At 44.6% G+C, this 24,159-nt stretch overlaps 1 protein-coding gene across 2 annotated transcripts in view; it reads right to left on the bottom strand.

Annotated features, from left to right (window-relative positions):
• TPD52 (tumor protein D52) overlaps positions 1–23,843 on the bottom strand; it is a 41,657-nt gene extending 17,814 nt beyond the window's left edge. Inside the window, exon 1 of one of the 2 annotated variants that reach the window (XM_027893061.1) lies at positions 23,750–23,843. In XM_027893061.1, the coding sequence (XP_027748862.1) occupies positions 23,750–23,771 (22 nt within the window). In that variant the 5' untranslated portion in view covers positions 23,772–23,843. Of the gene's footprint in view, positions 1–16,907; positions 16,930–23,749 lie in introns of those variants that run through there. The other variant, XM_027893062.1, reaches the window with a different exon arrangement.
• Between the last annotated feature and the right edge of the window lie 316 nt (positions 23,844–24,159).

A 24,159-nucleotide genomic window follows, 5' to 3' on the forward strand; every position in this document is an offset into this window, starting at 1 on the left:
ATAAAAAAAGGTCAGCTGACTTCAACTACACCAGGATATCCTTAATCTTCTAGGACACAAAAGGATTACCAGCAGTAATCTATCCTATATACCATCTGTGTTGGACTTTTTCTTCTGATTAATGGAAAATTCTGCGTGCCTAACTATTTCTCCAGCTGCTTCCATCAGTGTAATAACCAGCAGTGAGAATCTAGTCTCTGCTGCCCAGGTATCACACTGCAGTGCAAGCCCAGAATAGGAAAGCAGCACTCCTGTCTGAAGGCTGGGCTACAAACACCACCTAGGTTTTTTGATGAACATGCTAATGTGCATTATGATTTTTGCCCACGAGGCTAAACATATCTGGTCTGAGGGGTTTTTTGAGGTTTTCTTTGTTCGTTTAAAAAAAAAAAAATATATTTAAGTGCACTGCCCTATGTCCTTAGTGCTTCAACCAGCATCATTTAGAACAGCCGATAATGCCAGGAACTGGTAACACTGAAATGCATCGCCTGATGAAATGCATTTATGTTTTGACATGCATACAATAAAGAAAGATCAACTTATATAAGCCATTTGACTGGGCAGAAATACTTTTTACCTAAAAGAGGCACTCAGCATAGTTTTGCAGTGCCTTTTTTTTTTTTTTAATTTTTCTTCCAAGGTCAGTTCTTTCACTGAAAACACAAGCTCACTAGCAGTGTAGATCACCTTTACAGCTAAGCAATGATTTCCTCCCTTCACACCTTCACCTGGGATCTTCACTGCAGCCTGCACACAGAGGAGCATAATCAAATGGAAGTTAATCCTTTCTTCCACCGTAAGAGTGATGTATTCAGACAGAGCTGATCAGAGACATTATTCCAGAGAAGCAAAAGAGCCTTGCAGCATACAGAAGTCAAGTCTGGGCAGTGTGTTCCCTGGGCATACAAGAAAGTATATCCCTTCTGAATTTTAACTTTCCATTTCCACTGCAGTCAGCAGGCACAGGAACAGACCTTCCAGCTAATTAAAAAGCAGTTCCTTTAGGCTGCAGACCTACATTGGCTTCTGGTGCAGACTACCTGCAGGCTTATAACAATGAGAGTGCTGGAGCCTGAAATACAAATCTCTGCTATTTTCCAAACCCACTGAAAAGAAAATGTAATGCCCTCCTGCATTTCTGACACGTGGCTGTAGCATCCGCCAGAAATACTGCAAAGTTCACCTGACAAAGGTCAAAGCTTTGGTCACAGATTCCAGTTAAAGCATCCAAAGGCAGCAGAGAGCTGTAACAAAGCTACAGTAATGATATACTCTATTAACCAAGCTCACTATTATGAATGGTTACCAATTCTGCTCTGCAGCTTTCTCTCGTGTAACTCAGCAGTCAAGGACTGCCTTCTGTCCCAAAGGCTCAGGCAGTAGTTGGCCTAACTGGGTTAGGCAAAATGACAAGTTATCAGACATGGCACACAAAGAGCTGTGTGTTTCTACCTTCTCTCTCCAGACACAGAAAGAGTCCCCTAGCACTTTTTCCCAACCCTAGAGAATCATTCAGTGTAATACCAGTCAGTGCTAGCAGGCTACAAGTGCAAGTAGCTCCTACAGGAAAAAAAACACTTATGAAGATCTGTTGATCCCTGCTAACAATCAAGAATACCCTTTCCTGGCCAAGGGCATTTACTGGAGCCAACACTTACATTCCTGTCTTTTTCAGGAAATTCCCTGCATTCAGCTTTACCCATTCAAAAAAATTCGGTACTGCATCTTTATTGCGCAAAAGTTATTTTCATGTCCCTATAGAGACATCTGGATTGCCAGTCTCAGACCACTGACCTGGCCTGGCCTGCCCCCGCTGCAGACAGAAGCGTGGATGGGCCAAATTCTCCAATACATCTTCAGTGTAGTCAAAGAGACACGCACAGGATGTGGCTCGCTGCTGGAATGTACATTTGGCTTACAGGGAAGATTTGCTGAATTACAAATCTGAGACTCCACACAAGAGGCTTTTGCCCTGACTTACCTGAGCACAAGCCCAGAAATCACCCAAGACAATCTCTAGTTTTTTGAAGTATTACTGTCCCAAGATCATTGCCAAAAGAGGGACCATGAAAGCATTTCTAACTTCCAGTTACCACCTTTGCTCAGACTAATCTTGTTTATCTGGTTACACAGACGGGGCGCTATAGCACATCCCAAACATATCACCTAAACACATCAGCCTCCTGCTCTCTTACCTGCAGGAGTTTATGGGAATGTTGCTCCTCACTTGTTCTCAACTACAAATCCTACCTCTGATGAAAGAAGGTGTCTCACTGAACAAGCTTCTTCCTCATCCCTTCGAGAAGTCTGATGGCCTTCACTCTGACATACAGGTCAATCCAGCTGTAAGGAGAATGAACTGCAGTCTACCTTTCCAGACCTGCTGTAGGGCAACTTCTAGGCTGTCATCCATAACTCATCCCCTTCAGGAAAGACAGTTACTCCTCTACCAGCCATAGCAGTTTATCTGCTCCTTCCCCAGTAGCTCCTTAGCACACCCAGAGATTCAGGGCAGAACAAGGCAGCACTCCCTCTATACTGACTAAAGGCAGTCTGTAGATAGGCCCTGATAGCTGTTAGTGTGGCGCATTTGGAGGAGGAATCAGTCTCCAAGGGACTTTCCAAATTAGAGTGATGGCCCAAGGAAACAAAGCAGGATGGGGATGACAAACAGTAGCCACACAGAAAAAGAAAGCAAGGTTTTGCTTTGCTGTGTGAAGCTTTTTGACCAGTTTAGCAGCTTTCAACAGTCTGAATATAGCTAGGCAATAACAGGAATGAAGATTTCTCTACAATACGAAAACTGCCCTGTTATGAGGCTTTTCTAAATGGCCGTACCATGACCAAAATATCCTGCTGGATGGGTTTCCTCTTCTTCATGTAATTCAGAGCACATGCAGCTGGCTGGAGGTGGACCCTGCCTACCCACGGCAAGACACATTTTAGAGCTGAAATTTAAGTTTAGGCTTCTGTTACACAGCTTTGAGTAGTTACTGTGCCTGCTCAAGTATCTTTGTTCTTTGCCCCTGCACCGCAAATTCAGTTTAATGTGTACCTTGGTTGTTACTGCAGGTACCAGCTGTGAGCCAATACCTGAAAAAGTCCTAAGGATGCACCTGCTCCAGAGACAAGTAGCAGGGGGGTTTTGCTTACTATGGAACAGATTAAAACAGAGGATATTTTTGTTCCAGAACAAGTGCTCGTTTGCCCTTAATGTCTCATGATAACTAAGAGGTTAGTACTTAAGCCATCTATGCCATTTTAGAGGCTGGTGTTGGAGAGACTGGCATGAAGGTAGATACCTTCTGTCAAGGATGCTTGAACCAATTACTGACAAGTTCAACTGAATGTCACGAAGTGGCTCAGGAAGGCTCACCAAGCCTCAGCAAAGCATTACCATCACAATTCCTACCATTAATCGTGTTGTAATCTCCTCTGTTAAGGCTAGAGAGTGTGCTTAAAGCTTTCCCAGGTAACTATTTAGCATCAACAGTCAGCACAGATTGTGCAATTCATGAATCATAAGGGAGGGAACTAAAAAAGCTGCTAAGTCTGAACAAACACTTTCCGCCAGATATTTGCCTGCCTAGTCTGAGACATTTCTCTTCCTTCAGATATCACTTGATATCCAGATCTGCAGTTTCCACCTGAGCTCAAAGCTCCAGCAAGTTTAAGCAAGGCAATATAGTATTTAAGCACTTCTACCTTAATGGTCATTAAGCAGGGATGTTATGGTAGCCTTGCAGAGAAGCTACTTTTCCCATATTTAGGTCTAGCAGAAGAGTAGTTTGTTCATACATGAAGAAGTTGTATCCCTCTTTCCCTAGAGAAACAAAACCCTGCTCGAGTATGACTGAATACCAATTCTGGGGTTTGAAGAAACTGAGCTATGTTTTCAGTAGCATTTCATACAAAGACTGAAATTCAAAATGGAAAGGCTGCCACTAATGCCTCAAGATTGGAGAAGTGCAGAGGCCACCCTAGGACATGATCCAAACAGTACTTTGGACAAATAATTACCTGTAACCAATCCACAAGGTCTGTACCTAATCTGAGTTCTGCTGTTCTGTTAGGCACCTTCCCATCTTGAATATCCTGCATCTGTGTCCTGTTTATGCATGGAGATGCCAAACTTGTGCCCCACAGTTCACACTTTTGGCAAGGCTATCATGACTCCAGCACTTAAATCAGCAAAACAGGATTTGTTGACAAAGAGGGGGAAGAGGTGAAAGAAGTGCTTGCTGTTTGGAAGGCGTAACAAAAAGATTTAATCTCTTCTTTCAAGATTGACAAATTAGATTCAACTGCCTGCTCAGCCTATAGTTGGTTTGAATTTCATTTCCCGCAGACTGATAAGAGGCAAGACTGACTGGAGATCTTCCAGTAACTGTGGCTGGGGCAAATTCTTCCAGTCAGGTCTTCCACCAGCCCCAGGTTTTACAGGTAGATCCCAATCAGCCAGCAACAGTCAGGCTCCTCTCCTCACTCTGAGTTTTATAAGGCATAAGCCATTTTAAGAGCCATAAAGCTACTTAAGCATCTTAAGCCAATCTAGGTTTTGCAGCATCAATTTGATCTTCTAAGTCTTACCAGTTTACAGACAAGTAAACCCTTTCAGCAACTGTTCCAAGGCCTTAAAACTGCATTAAGAGACAAAGATGCCATGAAGCAATAGGACAGAAGCACAAACACTAAGTAAGCCTGAAATTCATACGTTAATGCTCCCATTTTCACACTGTGCTCTCTCCCCTCCTTTTAACAGCAGGCAGCTCTTTCAGCCCCCAAAGAGCGTGACATGAATGGAGGTGCACAGCTACAGCAACTCCTGAACAGTATGAGCCCAGGCTTCTGCAGCCCTGTTAGTAATGGCCAGCAGAATGTGGGTTGCTGTCTTCTAGCAGAATCCAACTCAACACCACAGTATTAATCTCATTACTTCAGCCTCCTGCCACATGCTTTCTCTGGACAAGTTCTCCCTCATGCAACTGCATTGTCCAGTATGCTTCTTTGTACAGAAATAACTTCTCCAGCATTTTGTTAAGCCTAAATGCTGCCTTCACTTACTAAAACAAACAAACAAAAACCCAAGCAAAAAACCCATCACCAACAACCACCACCTCTTATAATGATCAGTATTCTCCCAAGACTTATCTCCCTGCAACACAAATGCTTCCGAGAATTACAGGTAAGGATCATGGGATTGCTAGTATTGCTGTTTTCTTAAACCAAAGTCTCAGTCCCCAGTATTTCAGACAGCTGACACATGTCTTGGTGAAGACAGCAGTTCTCTCCTCCTATCAATCCAATTAAAAACTCAGACTAATTTCCTGAAATCTTGTGAGGGAGTAGATCCACACTTCAGCATATTTTGCCACTAAACAAGCTTATACCACAGTAAGACTCTTAACCCATTCATATCACACAAAATTCTCTGTATTCATTCTCTGTTACCTTATAGGTGTTCCAGCACTTTTAAGATTTTTGTTGGGCAGAAGTCCCTAATTTATGACAAAGTTTTATCTCAAACAGCAGTCAAAGCAATCACATTTGTCAGCTCCAGCAGTAACAGCTGACAAGTTTTCCAGCCTATGGAAAGGGTCCAGGCCAAAGCACCCTAGGTCCAGCCAGCACCCCAGGAACCAGTGATCAGGTCAGGCACTGCATCGACTTTGCAGAAGTCAGACCAAACTCTGCAAATACAGAGGAATATTTACAAGTGAGATTAACAGAGTCAAAACACTATCAGGTAGATTTTAAAGGAATGTATTCAGTTATTTTTCTTTAGCCACTTATCCAGTTACGCTGCCATTCTCTAGAGACTCTGATCCCTGGTAAGAGACTAAACCAGACAAAAATGCTGAAGAAATAGCACTAAGATGCACTTAGACAATTGAAAAAAAAATTAGGAAGAAAAGGCCTAGTGCAAAAGGGGATTGTTTCAAAGTTCTAGTATGTAACCTTGCAATCTCATTAAATCTTTGAGTGAGTCAGATTGGAGAAATTCCCAGCCTCCCTCAGAAGACAAGTGCTCTTCTGCACTCTTAAAGCAAACTTCCCACCTTTAACACAGCACCCCAGAGTTTCCATTTCTGAAATGCAGCTGCAGAAAAGTCCACCATCCCCACTCCACAGTATCAGGACCCACCATGAAAATGATACTGAGATTTTAAGAACAAAGGAGGTTTGATTACACATTAAGCTCAATCACACAGTGTGATACCTAAAAGGATAATCACCAAGAAAAGCATCATCTGTAGTCTTAGCAGTAGTTTAATAATACCAGCAAACAGTCTTGTGGTAGATAGTAGCTCCCACCATGTGTAATTACAAAGTTCATGCCTGGATTTGGTGTAGCACAGAAATTGCATCATTCACCATCATCAAGGGAAGAAGTACAGAAGCAACCATCAGAGCACAATTTGATGCAAGCAATAGGGCCTAGGGTAAGTACTTCACAAAATCTATCCTTGGAGATATTCAAAAGCCATGTGGACATCATCCATGGACATGGAAGACCGGTGCTCTTATTAATACCTTTATCAGTAACACACACAGTGGGACCAAGTGCCCTCTCAGCAAGTTTGCAGATGACATGAAGCTGAGTGGTGGCAGCTGACACAACAGAAGGAAGGGATGCCATCCAGAGGGACCTGGACAAACTGGAGAAGTGGGTCCACAAGAACTTCATGAAGTTCAACAAGTCCAAGTGCAAGGTGCTGCATCTGGGGTCAGGGCAATCCCAGATACAAGTACAGATTGTGAGAAGAAGTCATTGAGAACAGCCCTGCCGAGGAGGGTTTGGGGAATGCTGGTGGACAAGAGGTTGGACATGAGCCACCAGTGTGTGCTCATAGCCCAGAAAGCCAAAAGCATCCTGGGCTGCATCAAAAGCAGGTCAAGGGAGGTGATTCTCTGCCTCCACTCTGCCCTCGTGAGACCCCACCTGGAGCACTGCATCCAGTTCTGGGATCCTCAGCAACAAAAGATACTGCCCTGTTAGAGCAGCTCCAGAGGAAGGCTGCAAAGATGATCAGAGGGCTGGAACAATTCTCCTGTGAAAAGAGTCTGAGAGAGATGAGGTTGCCTGGAGAAAAAAAGGCTCTGGGGAGACCTCACTGCAGCCTTCCAGTACCTAAAGAGGACTTAAGGGGAAAAACAACTTTTTTCATAGATTGAGAGTGACAGGACAAGAGGGAACAGTTTCAAACTAGAGGAGGAGAAATTTAGATTAGACATTAGTAGGAAATTCTTTACTGTGAGGGTAATGAGGCACTGGAACAGATTACCCAGATGTGGTGGATGTCCCATACCTAGAAGTATTTGAGCTCAGGTTGGGTGGGGCCTGAACACCATGATCTAGTGGGTGGCATTTCTGTCCATAGCTGGGTGGTTGGAACTGATTGAGCTTTAAGGTCCCTTCCAACCCAAACCACTCTATGGTATGGTCCTGGGGAGCCAGCTCCAAGTGGCCCTGCTTGAGCAGAGGGGTTGAACCAGAGAGCATCCAGGAGTCCCTTCCCAACACAACCACTCTGTGATTAACACAGTGGGTGTACAAAGTCACAGGCTGCTCACCCAGATACTCCAAGGACCTCACCTCTTCAGGAACACAAGGAGTTCTAGCACCTTGCCTCAGGGGAGGTCTGTGGCCAGCCCTTCACCTTGTGAAGTGGATTCACAAATACTTCCCTGCCAACAGAATAAAGTTCCATTTTCTCCCATGCTTTCTAAACTGAGTACGAACAGAGAGACTTTACACTTCCACACATCTCCCCAGTGTATGGGAGTATTATGATGGCAGACAAACAAAGCAGAAGCATTTGCTGCAGTAGAGACTATTTTGATTTCATTTAGGAGTCTGCATGAAAAAGGTTCCTAGATTCTGGCAGAGGAAAGAAGTCTACCGTTTGTATAAAAGGGACAGACTTACATTTTGCTCACAAAATGAATGAGCAAGCAACTTCCTGGGCCTGACACGTGATTCCAGCCACAGAAGTTCTTAGCAAATATGAAAGCCATCCACTTCCCCCTGACCCCCTTTCTCCAGGGGGAAAGTGAATGTATGCCTCTGCAGCACAAAGAGTTCACATTTGTATACAAAGAAAAACTTGAAGTAGGCAAATTAGCTATCAGTGTCAGTATGCTAAAGCTGCCTTATAGCAGAAGCCTCTCCTCCTCTGTATCAATTAAACAGAGCCCAAGGAAACTAGGATCAAGTTAAGTCTTTGAATTCCCTTCTCAGAATCCCCAATTTATTCTTCATCTACTCCAGTGCAGTTTCCCTCATTCTTCCAGCAACTTTCCCTAGTGCTTGCTCTCAGATTCTCCTAGCAAAACTCCTCAGTCCAGAAAAAAGCTGACACAAAAGCTTCCAAACACGTGTCAGTTCATCTAGAGATGTCAGCTGACCCTTGAAAAGCACTGGGAGAGTCACTCCTGTACTCAGGACACGGTAATTTTTAGCACAGTCACACAAGTCACCCCAAAATAGTCAGAGCATAGTAACTTCCACGTGGGCTTTCACAAAGGATGAACATATTACACCAACAAGAGCGACATCTTTTAAAAGGACTGCTAATTTTACCATCAGAAGACAAGAGAGTATAAGAAGTCCATCTTATGAAAACAGCCTTCTCTTGTGGACATAATTGCACTTCAAATTTCCCTAACATAATGAAGGAAACAGCTAGCTGCCTGCATTCTTGTAAGATTCCAACCAATTTTCTAAATGTAGGCAGTGTTCAGATACTTTCACCCATGGCAACTTCGCTGCAGACTTGGTGGGCCTTAACAGAAGCATCATTTTGACTTCTGTTGTTACACATACACCCCGTGTGTCACACTGCTCAGCAGCAGTCCTCACTCGGAACCTTGGCAACCAACCTTCTGTCAAGTTCTTTGGACACCTTGTTTTTTTCCTGCCTAATCCCCTCATTGGACTACCCTGCCCTTCTATAGGCTCACAGCATCAGCTGGCTTAAAACATCTAAATAAGATATCAGAAGTCAAGGTACTTGATACTAGCTTGGAGCCATTTCAAGTAAGCTATCCAAGTGAAGACGATCCCAAGCTCCTAACAAGTTTGTCCTCAAACCCAACTTTAAACTTATTGCAATTTGGACAAGAATTATGCCCTTACAATAAATGCATATTAAAATGTGGAAATTTTTTTTGAAAACTTTGAATGTAGCCCTTACTGCACACACTGTTGCCAAACAGAGGTGGCTACGCTAAAGTTCCCAGGACATCAGTTACTTTTAAGTGGTCTGTCCCAAGAAGCACAAACTTTTCTAATTTCTCAAGTCTTACAGTTCCTTGCAGTCACATCATGTTCTTGAAAACTGCAAAGCTGTAAAAATATGCATTTTCTTTGCCAGAGTTTCCACATACAAGTTATTGGTTGCATGGTTAAGCTGCACTCCTACTGTAGCCTGGCACCTGATTCAACTACCCATGACAAAGATGAGCTTTTTGCCTAATAATGATGGCAACCACCAGGTTGATACTGTTTTCCCTTATCAGGCCTTGACTAAGTAAGTTTAAGATTTAGACTGGTGCTGTCAAACAAGTGTAATTGCATAACACAGAGTATAATTTCTCAAACACAAGCAACTGCAAGCTTCAAGTAAGCTGTGTAGAAATCCTATTAACATTTTTGCTCTTGACTTATCTGAGAGCATAGTGTGAAATCTCTGTGAAACTGTAAAACTCTGCTTTCTCAGCAGTAAAAGTGCACTAGTACAATAAATATGCAGTCGTATATGCCCTAAAATCTCTCAGGTCATAAGAACATGCTCTTGATCTCTCTTCCTCCGGTCAAAGCACACCTTTAGACTAGTAATGGCTTTTGCCACAAACCCTTCAGAGAACCAGCCTATCCATGAGGTACCTAAAAGCAGACGACAGACATTGAGCCAGTTACACAGCTTAGCCAAGCAGATAAGCTCATAAGGAAGAGAAGTACCTACTACTCATCTACATTTCTCTTACTGCAGAGTTTTGGGCAGCACTCCTAAACTTAAGAAAGTAAGACCTAACAAAGGAGTGCTAATGACACACCACCAGACTGCTGGTATAAAACACTTGTGAATCAGTTCATTATTACTGGGTATCTCTCACTTGAAAACCCAGAATAACTTTTGTTCCTCTGCAGCATCAAACATGATACATTACCCAATCCTTTCCAGTCCAGCATTTTACCAGTCACCCTGTAGTAGTACAACTGTGTAGTGCTTCAAGTGTCCCATTCCAGATGGAGTTTGGCTGATGTCTGCCCATACTGCTACACTGCATACCCAGCTGGGCAGCACCAATTCCTGCAGCGCTTCCAAACTGATTAGCAGCAATGGCTGTCTGTCACTAGTTAAGGGACCTTGGTACACAATCTGCCAGGGCTGCAAACTGGACAACCGCTTGAATAGTTGCACTGCTCTTAATCCCATTTAAGGGATAAGAGGGAGAATCCTGCAACTTCTCATGCAACAACCAGTAGCAATTCACTAACAAACCAAATACACTGACTAGCTTTTTTCTCCTAACATAATGGAGATAATGCATCTATCTTTAGAGTATTATGACCTCTGAAGTTGCCATTATATTAAGTACTCCAAGATTTTATCCGATTGATACGTCCTTGACTCACTTTTAATGCTGTTTGAGCTGAGTAAATCCTGTTAAGAGACATTTGCCCCTACTCCAAGTCAGACTAGGACAGTAAATTAAATGAAACTGTTATCCTAAAGAGATACTGCTGTCACATAAATCAAGAGTCATAAAACTCATAAAACTAATCATTCCAACAGCTACAGAAGGCAAAGAAAAGGGTCAAGAAAGTTTGCCCACAAATGATTCCACACAAGGAGATAAAGCTTTCAAGGATTTCCAGGTCCTAGAAGACTTGAGCATATCCCCCTTCTATCAGATCACACTTCGAACATGAGATGTCACTTTTTGCCTCTGTGTGACCTTATAGGCAACCTATATTTCCTTTTTTACAACCTACACGGGTCCAGATCATACAAATACTGATCTCTCAAGATTTTGAAGCAGTACTCATATATTTGTGCACAATCTAGTTGTGTCCCAGTCCATTCCACACGAAGTTAAGTTTTCCTAAATATCAGCATGCTTGGATAAGCTGATCTCCACGCTCCTCATTTATATTTCACAGCAAAGTAGGACAAGCTAAACCATTCATTTTACTGAAGTATATGAGAGTGGACTGTGATAGGTGAAGACACCGGTTTTTATTCCAAGCAAATTAAAATAAAAAGGGGGGTACTAACAAAAAACTATTTCTGTATATTTACTAACTTCTAGGCGTACCGTGGAGTCTGTAAGGTGAAGGGTCCTGTCTGGACCTAACACCAGGGAATCTTTTGCGGCCGGGAACAGGGAACAAATTATAAATAAAAATACATTTCTCTGTGCCATGTGAATACAGAGAAAAGCCCTCAGTGTGGGGATGATGCAAGACCCCCCCGAGCCCAGGGGAGATAAGTTACAAAAGGTAACACCCACCTCCAAAGCAGGGGAATTACCTTTTAAGGCAAAAAACGGACAATGAATGAATATTCAACAACTGATATCGAGAGGGTACAAAGGCCCGGTTTTCAAGCAGGGTGTGTGTGTCTCTGGCGGGGCGCTGGCCCCCCAGACCACCCAGCGCTGTTTGCTTTATTATCGCTTGCTTAATAAATTTATCAACTTTTAATTGGAACTGAGTTGTCTAAATTCTTAAACTAACTTATAACATGGACTAAACTGGAAATACCTATCTAGATGAACATAAAGTCAGACAGGCATTTTTCCTGATTCTGGTAAAACTGACATGAAACTACATGGAAACTACAGGGGGAGAGAAGTTTGAAGGATGTCTCTTGAAGCAAATTGAACTTCACCTCTAAAAGTAGGTGGAGGAGGAAAGAAGGGAAAGGGGAGGGGTTGTGGGTTTGGTTTTTCTGGGGGTTTTTTGGGGTGTGTTTTTTTGTTGTTGTTGTTTGTTTGTTTGTTTTTTTAGTTTTATGTGGGTTTGGTTTGAGGGCTTTTTGATGGGGTTCATAGTTTAGGAGGGGGGCGGAATTTAACAAAAGCAGGCCTCCACTGATTTTAGTGAGCAGCTGGTCCAGAACTGCACTCCTCTACAAGTTTCCTCCTCCCAGTATTTGACCTGGAAATGAACAAACTCCAAAAATAAACCTTTACACTGCTAAGATAATTCTAAGTTTAGCATCATTCCCTATTGCAAAAACTAATCCACCACACAGCCCATTTCACAACTGTAATTGTCAAACAAAAAAATACATATATTCATAGCCATTCTGAGCACAGGTCATGCTCTAGTCTGAGTTTAATGGATCTGTTCTGTTTAATGGATTAGCCTGGTAGACTTTTAAACTTTATGCTTAAGGATTGCTCTAGCTGATACCCAGAAGGTTATTGTTACATCAGATTTGGCAGATCATAGCTCAGCCACCAGCACAAAAAAACATTCAGAATAATTCAGAGCTTAAACAGCTATTAATAATGTAGTTCATAATTTTTCATTCTAGTAAAAACTGGATCAGGATACTGAAGAGAGGAAAGTCCAAGCACTGCCTTGCATACTGCTGTCAATCCCCAGGTGTGACCTTTACTAAAGACCTGTGATATGGCATTATTAATAAGAAGCCCTCACATCCCTCAGAAATGCTGCTGGCACCACCTTGCAGGAAAGGGAAACAAGACCTCTCCAGTAATGTTACCCTGGAACAGGAAGATTAGAGAAGTTTTTTTCACTTTACTTGACACTTGCTCTATTCTCAGTTTATCAGTTTTCCTTTCCAAAAAGCTTAAGAAGTCTTCTTAGCAAATCTTGACAAGACACAGAGGTCTTCCTTTGCCTTCTGTATCCCTCTTCCCATTCTGTATTTTCACTTTCTCAAAAGATACTTCTTGGATAGGAAACTACTCTTCACTGAGGATGAGATGGAAGTATGTTTCTGTGATTCACGCAGGTGAAGTTTGCTCTTTAATTGTAAATAAGAAACAACCACATTAAAGACTTCACATACCAGTGTGTTAAAAGAGAACTAAAGAGGACTGTAAATTTATTCCAGTAAAGCTCTCCCTTTTGCCATTTATCCCCAAAATGGCACTCTCACCACTGCAGGAAGTACTCAACATGTCTCTCTGCTGATTCCACTGACACTCAAGTTATTTCCCTTCTTATACAATCTCCAAAACTCTTTCATGCCAAAAACTCTGCACAGTGACAGGCATGGAAGCCAATCGAAACAATTCAGCTTCAAAGCATCAACTCCAACAGGTTTCTCCTGCTGCTGTTTAGAAGTATGCAGAAACTAATTCTCCGTGCTCACTGCTGCTCATCAGCCATAGCATTCATGTTCATCTGCAATTCACACAAAGGCAGCAAAGCAGGATGCCCCAAATACCCTTTAAGGGTGGTGTAAGTTTCCCACTTACAGATTTGCTCAGTATCTGTAATTTACCACAGAATGGTTTGGGCTAGAAGTGAGCTTTAAACGTCATCTAATTCCAGTTCCCCCTGCAAGGGACATCTTCAATTACATCAGGTTGTTCAGAGCCTCATCCAATGTTTCCAGTGGACCTTCCAAACGTCCACCGGATGGTCTAAAACCTCCAAAATTTGTTTCCAGGAATCAGGCATCCACCTGGGCAACTTGTTCCAGTGTTTCACCACACTCACTGTAAAAAAATTCTTCTTTATATCTAGTCCGAATATACCCTCCTTTAGCTTAAAACCATTAAGCCTTGACCTATTGCAACAGGCTTTACTAAAACATTGTTTTGCATCTTTAAGTTCCTTTAAAGTACTGAAAGGCCACAGTAATGCCTCCATGGAGCCTTCTCTTGTCCAGGTTGAACAACCCCAACTTTCTCAGCCTTTCCTTGTAGGAGAGGTGCTCCATCCCTCTAATCATCTTTGTGGCCTCCTCCAGACCCAATGCGACAAGCCGAATTGCCCAGCCCGGGGTTGCCCTGACCCAGAGCAATTACAGGAACTGTACATTTAACACTGTGAACAACATGCAGCTCAGAAGCTGGTGTTTTAAGCAACACACCCAACAGGCGCATTGGGCAGAAGGTTCACTTACCATTACAGACATGCTCCAGGAGCACCAGCCACCTTTCCTGCATGACTGGTGGACTGTTTAAAACCAAGTCCTCAAAACCATGACTGAACAAGTACTCCCAAACATACACCAGCAAAACCATGAAACTTCTTCTTCTTTACAGAAGTGCTCTGTATTGTCCGACCAACCGGACCAGCGGGCAGCAAGTGCAGCACTGCACACAGCGGCCAAGTCCTCAACACATGCGAGTGTGCCCTAGAGAGCTTCTGGGTTTTTCCTCCCTTGATAGGAAACACAATCTAACAAGTTTATATTGAACAGCAGCGCTGGTTGCTGGAACTGAGTAAGTAAGAATGCACTTGGAGTGATTTCTTTGGAAAAAAAAATCAACTGTTAGAGACAATGCAGTCCTAAACCACATTCTACCCCCCACAATAATCAGGGATTCCTCCAGAAAAGCAGTAACATAGTTGACCAAGTATTTAAAGATTAGCATGAAGGGCAGGAAAGCAAGATTTGTTTGCATCTAAAAATCAAGCTCTTATTCATAAAGCCATTCAGACACTGCACTTTACTTTTCCAAAGAAGTGTACTACTACCTGCTTAGTGCCCACACTACTTCTGCTACACTGAGTAATGTGCTAACAAGATCAATATACAAAACTCTAGTAGCAATTCAGAAAATACAGACAGGTTACTCTGCTGTACCTCAGCATTTGCTAGAAGTGCATTAAGAAATGCAAAGGTATTTCAGGTAAGGCTATCATTTAAGAGTGATTGCTATAAACAGTTATTTAAACGGTAGCAGTGACGGTTTATTCCTTCATCAGTCTTCAGATGAGAAGATTTAAAGGGGGTGCCTAGAACACATCTCTACTGCAGTTAAGCACTGTTTTACTGGAGAAAATAGAAGTAAAGCTTCAAAGTATTCCACTCCTTCCAAATTACTGCATTTAAATCATATAACAGTAGCAGCCAGCTAGAAGCCGCAGTAGAGTTTTTAGCAGTTAAGCTACATAAATGACAACTTCTGTAATGCACAGGATCCCATACACACATCCTTAACCTAGGTTCGGGATGTGTGTCCCCAGCCCAAGTTTGGGGCTGAGGTCCTCATATACCCTGGAGCAGGAGTTGGTAGGGAAAGATAGTGCACAGGAGTCAGTGTAGACAGTCAGACTAGAGAAAGATAGTGTACAGCCAACCATGGCCTGAGACCTGGGAGAAGTAAAGAGATGAACCTACATTGTGCTCAGTCTCGCTTAGTAAGAAGATCAGGGATGCTTGACAAGAAGCAGCAAAACCCCAGACAATGGCAAGCTGGGGTCACGGCCTTCAGATGTACAGACAATTCTCTTTGGGATCCTCTGCGGGAACTTCTGCTCCCTGCTCCTTCAAGTGTCTCCAGAGCTGGTGATGGACCACGTGGCAATGCTCTGAATACAGCAGGTGGACTCATCCCTTGCTCAAGGATCCACACACCACCTACTTGAGATACCAGAGCTGCACAGCACCTGAAGAGTCTGCCCAGGCCGCAGACACAAAGGGTTGTCACAGAGCTCAAGAGGTAAAACAAATACCTGCCAGGCAGGCACCAGAGCAGTCTTGAGAGAAGAGAAAGACAAGAAGTCATTTCAGGTCTATCCTCTTACTCAAGAACAAACTCCCTGCCAAAAAAAAAGTTTTGGAGGACAACACTGCAAGTGGCTTGTCAAGGAGATGAAACACACAGAATGAATGGTGCTTTTCAGAGCTCATGGCTCCAAGCTAAGCACGTTGCATTAAAAGGGCTCGTTTTCCTTCGGCCAAGACAGTGACATCTGGCCACAGGAAAGTCAATATTTAAATCAGGCTCCATCCCCACCCCATGCCTAGCTAGGCTGCCTGAATGCATGTGAGTTGCTCAGAAAGCCTCTTCAGGGACTGCCTAGCACAGATGTGAGTGGTGCTATGGAAACAGCATGCAACAGTCTGTGATCTGCTCAAGCAGACTGAGGCCTCTCTGTGTTCAAGCATAAATCCAACCTCTGTCAACAGTAATCACAGTGCACTGAAGAGTCAGCAGGTTAAAACCAGCGATTAATCTGGGGGCTTCTGCTCTGTCTTCAGCCTGCTTCCCAAGACTCCTCCAATGTAGGCAAAACACTTCTAAGCTGTGCTAAAGGGATTCCTCTTCTACAGCGACTAGAGAGCAAGGCACACTTCAGCCAGTGTGGGCTGTGCCCATTTCATATGCCTGACCTTTCTTTTGAGTTCGAAGTAAAGGTTCCTGTTTACAGGACAGCTTCTTTAAAGGCACTTATAGACAAGTCCTCGTACAGCTCCATTCCTGGAGCCTGTGTGATGAAAAGCAGGGGGACATATCAAGACCTTGACCTACTCTGCAGAGACTACTGGGTACCAGAAGATGGGAGTTCAGTGAAATGGCCTTCTTCAACGGCTGCCCTTCCCATCAGCACCTGCAGATGTCCATTATTATCAATGTATTTCCAGGGACTGGACTGCTGTAGAGCACTGCATAGATGCCTCAAGTGGAAGCATCAGGGGGGCTTCTTCTGAATTCTGCTACCCTGATCAAGTTAATCAAGACTCTAATATCCCAATGAGATACACATTTAGGTTGAGAACAAACAAAGAGAGATTAGTAGGATCACTTATTGTTTATCTTGGGACTCCTCCTAGTAGTTTAATTAAAGGACTTTAGAAAAAAGTAAACAAAGCAAAACAGACATGAGCAACATTCCCAATGCTCACAACTGAAACATGCAGTTTGGCCAGGCTAAAAAGCAGTTAAGAATCATTACTTGCAAAGCTTTGTTTTCAAACTTTTTGAGAGTTTTCTCATGAATCAAGATCACTGCCAATCATAGGACAGGAGAAGCCCAGGTTGCCTCCCTTGGCACGTCTTTTCATGTGCAATCCTGGGTTTAGGGGGCTCTGATGAAACTCCACTTCCCTCTAGCTGCTGAAGAAGGGAAAGCAAAACAGGAGAAATACCTGCTGTTCTGCCTCTTGCTAGCCACATCCACCGCCCCTAGCAAGCTGCAGGTGCTCACAAGCCTCTTTGTTACTCCACAGTATGACATTGCCACTGCTAGTGACAGGACATAAGCTTCGAACTGAGTAAGGCCTCAGGACTAGAGTCCTGTCAGGCTTGCACTGTCTCAACCCTTCTTAATTTGCCTGCAGCTTTTTCTTACTTAGTGTATGCCAGAGAGCAGAGACAGGGGGTGTGAGAGTAAAGGCATGGCACAAATAAGGGGACACGGAGTTGACAGCTGAGATTCCACAGCTTTAAGAAAGTCATCACTTGCCAATGGAGATCTGTAATTGGACGAAACTATTTTAGGGGTAAAAAAGAGAACAAAGAAATAGTATCTAACATATCTAAAATGCATTTTATATAATAGATTTGAATGTAACATGGAGCTTGTAGAGCAATGGAAGAAATAGCAAATGTGTAAAAAGTAAACATAACAGAAGGGCCTCAGTGAATCCTACAGTGAGGAAGAAACCACCACTATCCTAGTCCTCCCAGCAAAGGATTCACAAGTTGACAACTTTCTGTAATATCCCTGCCACCACCAAAATGACACTACCAACCTCAGAAGTAAGGGAAGGATGAGAATAACACCAAGAAAACGTGTAAAAACTAAATGCATATGTTACCTTTATTATTACTAAAACTTCATCTGTATAGTCTTTTTCTGTAGTAGGATCTAAAGTAACTATAATTCTTGAATTAGATTGTTAAAATTTCAGTTACACTAACAATAAATTATTGGCTTTCTTTCTATACACACACTAACAAAGCATGCTTCCTCTTTGCCTATGAAGTTTTTAAGCACAGCAGGCATTTGTTGTGCTGCTGGGAGGCTACAGGAGAGGGGCAGTTCAGAAGTCTGTCACTTCAAACCACATGTGGCACACCATGTTCCTACAGACCTCCGTTCTGCGGAAAATGGAACATTCCAGGATTAGCCAAGGCAGCGATTGCTGGGCCACTCCTGTCAGTCAGCATTCAAGGACACGTATTGCTCTGCTCTCATACTCTGGAACAGAGAAGTCAGCTTGCAAAACAGGAAAGCTGCCTCTTTCAGTGACAACATTCACACCACAATAATAGTGCTGGTTTCTCTCTAGATAGCATCATCCATCCACCCCTTTCTGCTCGGGGGCAGAGGAGAAGGAGGAAGACAAGCAAAAGGAAATAATAGGAGTGACACTGAACCCTCAGGAGAGATCCAGATTAGAACTGTTTCGGGTAGCTGGTCTGTTACTACAGCCCTTTCAAAACAGAGGGGTTGCAGTAGAAAGCCTGTTCTACAATACAAGGTTTTTGAGTGAAGGTTCTTAATCGCTCTGGCTAAGACACACTCAAATATGAGGAATTTTGAAGACACTCACTACCTTTGAAAGAAAGCTGTCCCTCTGGAGTCTTAAACTGAAGCTGACACAGAGTGACAGCGGTAGCTGAAAAAGAAAATTTCAATTTAGTGTTTAATCTCACTTAATGTTTTCAGTCACCCTTCACTTGGCATTTTTCAGCTTACTCACTGCAGGATATTAGAAGAACAAGAGTAAATACCTCCCTTCCTCCAAAAGCTTAGAGCAAATCTCAAATCAGAAGTGCCCATATTACAAAGATTCCAGGGGAATCAGTGGGGTCTGATCAGCAGAGGAAACAGGGGGGTCATCATCATCCTACCTGAAGGCAAGCTTCTCTTAAAAGCATGAAAAACCCTACACTCAGATGTCTGCTACATAGGGCTCAGCAACAAACACTGTTGCTTTTTCCTATTAAATAAGAAGGGAGGAGTTTGGGTTCTTTTCTTTCGAAAGCTGGTCAAGACAACATTGGTTTCCAAGATAACTCTCTGCTGCTGCCACAGAAACACGACTTTTTGAAGAGATACAACAAATATCCACCCTTACCTACAGCAACGTCCAGCACCCTCAGGAACGAGCAATCCACAAATAGCTCACTGATTTTACATGGCAAATCTAGTCCCTTGACTCCCCACAAGACTTCTCCCTCATGACTGCGGGGATCCTAGCCAATAAAAATTGTCAGGACCCCTTCCTATGAAGGAAGGAGGACAAAATCTACCCAGCACCCTAGCCTTTACAACATTCAGGGCAGCCAAAGCAACTTTTGGGGTGTCCTCACCCAACAGGGTCAGTGCATAGCAGAAAGCATCAAAAGATCCAATGCTCATTTCCCTCATCACTCGGCTCCTCCCAGGACTACAGGGACATCTGGCTCACAAAGCAGAAGCTGTTAGTCAAAGCCTGCTGTATTTAGCAGCTGTAGAAGACAAGGAGAAAAAGAAGACAAGACAGACAGGAGCATGAAAATGAATACGAATAACATTCCCAAGGCACAGTAGTGTGCAGCATGTGGTTATTGACGAGCCCTGCAGATGGAAGGCTCTGCAGCCTCCAGGCACAGCTGATAGCAGCTCAACAGCACTTGTGCCCAGGCCAGGAGAGGTGTTAACATATGGCAGCCAACTTCAGCCATGAAAACCAGCTGTTCCCACTTTACCCAAAAGCACCCAGATCAAGCAGAGCACAGCACTTGCCCAGCCTGTGCTAATGCATTTTTAAGCCAAAGCCAAGGGTGCAGCACTTCATTTTAGGCCAGCAAAGTCAGTCTGAGCCTACAAGGCCTCCCATCTTTTCAGTGGGCATTTGCAGTGGGGAAAAGGGGGAACCCATGGGCTGCTTCAAAGTGTAGAAAACTGGAACAAACAGGACTTGCATCAGTTTCACGTCATAGTAATTTTAAAACCCTTCAGCGGTTACAGCTTGGCCTCACTGGAGGATCAAAGGACGCAGATCCTTAGCTAAGCTTTCCTTACACTAAGAGGTGTGAGAGCAGACCTTACTCTGGCTGAGTGAAGGACTGTCTTGACTGCATGTCAGGGCTGGCTGTATGGAACTGGGACAGAAGATCCACATATACCACAACACAGATTCTTTCCATAGCTGCAGCACTGAGCTGGCCCCCTCCTCCATATCCTACTGAAGTGAGTGCAAGTGCGAATGAAGAGTTCAAGTTACCCTTCAGTGCTCAAGCGTTGGAGAAGGCAGGAACAGCTGACACTGCTCCAGCCTCCAGCTGCCCACCCACCACAGTTGTGAATCAGCTGCCCCAGAGTCCCTCCAACACAGGGCACCGACCCCCTGCATTTCAGTACCTTGTTCAGGCACTGGCTGAGAGGGGAGGGCAACAACACTATTGAAAAGCTCACATAACGCCACTCCATCAAGTCAGGGCCCTTACTCTGAGCCAGAACAAGGAGATTTCCCCCACCAACAGTTTTTCATGCAAGAGAAAGGAAAACTTGCTGCTGTTCAAGGGACCTGCTCATGTAACTCTTCTGGTATTTTTTTCCTGTTTTCCATCTTCAAGTCATTGCAATAGATGCTCAGATCAGTGAAATCATTCTTCCTTTGCAGTTCCAACAATAGCTGTCCACTCATATTTACTTACAAGTGTTTGATTTCACAACTGCACATTAAGGAGGGGAAAAAAAAAATCATACCTACAGTACTGAAAGTATCTAATGATAAGAAAACTAATAAAGTAATAGGAAAAGGTGCAGCTTTGTCCATTAGAACAATGGGGGGAAATTCTGTCCTACTGCCAGCAACAAGTTCTTTCTGCACAAAAAATAACATTCCAGTGCATTCTGTCAGCCTGAGAACCTTAAGTCAAGACTCTAGGAAAAGAAAGGCTTACATAGTCACTCAAGAAATCACATGTAGCGTTTTGGGACTCCTTCTAAGTACCACAAAGCCTGAAGATTTTGAAAGATACCAGGTTACATAAGTGAAGAGCTGCTGAAGCTTAAGAGGAACCCCTGAATACAAAATAAGAGATGGAACATTACTAGGTAACTGTGCTGTGCTGCTTCTCTTCGTGGCACTGCTCAGGCCCCTTCTAATTCTGTTGTAGGGGCACCTTCCTCCTCATTTTTCCAATGGTGAACAGTACCAGCACTAACAGGAACAGCAGCAAATCACAGAGAGACTCTTTTTGCAAGCAAAATCAGGTACTGTTGTGGTTTGATTTTTTTTTCCTTTGGGGGGGAAGGCGATGCACAGTGGGGCAGAGAGTAAGGCAGAATCTTTGTGAAAACACAACTGCAATTATTAGTCCATTCAGCAACTAAGTCCATGCAGTGGATCAGATTTTTGTTCATGGCAAGTTAATGAAAAGCAACAGAACAAGAGACTCCTCATCTCAGCATAATATTATATCCATTTGGCTTGAGCTGACACTACTGCTTTGCTGTTTGTAATCACAGAACAAGAGGCCCTGGGCTCTTTCAGTCCTCTTTCCAGAGCGGATGGAGTGCACCGAGCATCATGTGCAGACACTCAGCCAGTCCAAACATCCCTTAGCTGAAAACAAAGGCACTTAAAGAGAAAAGTTGCTGGACGGTTCTGACGCTGCTGATGGCAGGCTGGTAACACCTGTTTAAGGACTGCTGCCAAACCTGACTGCTCAAGAGAGAAGAAAGATTTAAACACATTCTACACAAGGCCTTGTACAGTTGCAGTCTTAACATAGATTAACACAGATTTTCTTCCCACCTCCTAACTTTCACTAGCTGAGAAAGCTGTTATCATAACAACAGAGTGACTCGCACTTTTAAACAAATTAATTTCTGGTTACAGGAGGCCCCAGAGACAGGACCTGGCAGCCTGGACTTTAACCATGAACGTGGCTTAAGTGAGTCATCAAGCACAATTTCCAATACAAGCACTCCAGTTTGCCAGGGAAAGTGGTCTTTGAAGGCTAACTGGCAGGGTACTAGAAGCCATTAACTAACAGGCACCAGTGCGTTGGCTATTCTAGATTTTCCCACTGTACCTGCAGGTCTTCACCTCACCGTGAAGAGAAAACACCATAATCACTCCAAAAAGAAGGCAGAGGAAGAAGCTGTTGCACCACTTTTGCTTCACAGCAGTCAGTTACATCACACTAGGTACACTATCCTGACAAACATCCTGAGGTGCAGTACCCTTTGTGCAAAGCAGTATTTATAACAGAAGTTAGTTCAATAGCAAAACAAGACCCTAGAAAGTATCAGCACTGTCACCAAAGCTTTTTGAAAGATCTTTCCCATCGGGAGTCATTCAAGACCCTGCAGCTGAGGCGACATTTCTCTTTTAACTGAATGGGCTCAATTGCAAAGAAAGAACTTTTGGGCAAATACTGAAGCAGTTTTAAGTCTCCTGCAGTTGGAATTAAAATTCTGATCAAACTGACAATTGTGCTATTTTCCGGCTGAACAATTCTGTTTGTTAGTCCCCAAGAACAGGCTTTGGGGATTGTTTTCTTTTCTTTTTTTAATTTATATATATTGAAGATAGACAAAGGACTTCAAAATGGTTGAAGGAACCTCCCCAAGGAGGTTCAACCCCTCCCCAAATTATCTTCAGCTTGGGCAAAGATAACTTGCCCTTTTCTCTATGTACAGAGAAACTCAGAAGTCACTGCTAATTGTACAACTCTACTACTCAAGCCTCGAAACACTTAACCGAAAGCAAATCAAGGCTGGTGCCTGACTCAGCTCACCTGGCAGAGCAGAGAACTCGATTGCACAGAGTCAGGGGTTACATTTCCAGCACCTCGTGTGTCTCCAACACCGCAGCCACCACAAGTGAACGCTTCCTGCCATCCTGAGCACTCTGAACAGGAAAACCCTGAATGAAATCAGCCCAAGGGCTCAGACACTGAGCTGGGCCAAGCAGCCCTGACAGCTTACTGCAGGTAGCTTAGCGACCCCAGCCTGCCTTACTTTTTCTGGTGGAAAGCAGCTGGCACGTACTTCAGTAACACACTATATAAAAGGTTCCAGCTGATCCATGGAAGAGTAGGATAAATGTAAATACCTCTGTGAAAGAAGCTTTTATGGCAAGAGATCCTGTTTGCCCACATTCAGGTCAGCTTTCATCAAGGCACCAACTACTCTCTTGGGTAAGCTGTCCCAAGGGTTTTTGTTTTAAATAAACTATTAAGTTTTAGGAAGAGTATTTCAGCCACGGCAGCTAGGACAACAGTCTTCCCAGGCAAAATGCACACCAGTGAAGCACCATCACCCTCCTCAACACACAGAGCCGCAGAGGCGCCAGACCTGCTACCTCTCAGGGGTCGAGGGGCAGCAGCCTAAACGGAGCTGCCAGCTGCAGAGCAACCCTGGGATGGAGAGAATTAAGTGGGAGCACACCCTGTGAACAGCGCTGGTCAATCAAAAGTTGCACACTCGTAAAACGGAAGGGCTCTACTTTTACTCGAGGGCGAAAGCAGAAACTTTGCCCAGGCCCCCAAAGCCCTCGGGAAGGCCGGGATGCGCTGCCCGTGCATCCCGCGGCCCGGGGGTGACGGGGGGCCCGGCAGCCGCCCCGTGCTCCGCGCCCGCCCCTCCTGGTTCCGCATTTCCCGAGCCGACGGTCGGCGCAGCCCTGCCCAGGCCGGGGAGCGCCCCTTCCGCACCGCCCCGGGCTCCAGAGCCGGCTGGGCTGGGCTGGGCTGGCCAGGTCCGGGCCGAGCAGCGAAGCGCTGCGAGAGCCCCCGCCGTCCGCGCCGTCCGCAGGGCCAGGCACCGCCACCCACCCCTCGCCCCCCGCCCTACCTTGGTCTCTCGGGGGCTCCATGGCAGCCCCACGCCCGCCCGGCGCCCCTGCCGGCTCCGCGCCCGCCGCCTCCCCGCCGGCGCCTGGCTGGCAGCGGAGGCGCCGCCCGTGCCCGGGGCGGGACCGCGGCCCGTCACTCAGAGCCGCGACCCGCCCAGGTGAGCGAGCCCCGCCCCGCACAGGTGAGCCCCGGAGCCCTCCCCCGATCGGCACCTCGCCGACTGTATTCCTGGCTCCAGGGCAGCGCCTGGCTCTGCAGTGCCCTTGCACCTCGGCGCTGGACGCTGGCAGCTGGTGCTGCCATGTGCCCTGGCTGACACCGCCTGGCACCGACAGCGTGAGAAGAGGCAAGAACAACCTGCTGCTCGCAGCTGATGCGATGGGCAAGAAGAGGCTACCACCAAAGAGA

This window comes from Empidonax traillii, unplaced genomic scaffold (genome assembly GCF_003031625.1).
Source record: "Empidonax traillii isolate 1590-97213 ecotype Southwest subspecies unplaced genomic scaffold, ASM303162v1 scaffold378:size984864, whole genome shotgun sequence".
Classification (NCBI taxonomy): domain Eukaryota; kingdom Metazoa; phylum Chordata; class Aves; order Passeriformes; family Tyrannidae; genus Empidonax; species Empidonax traillii.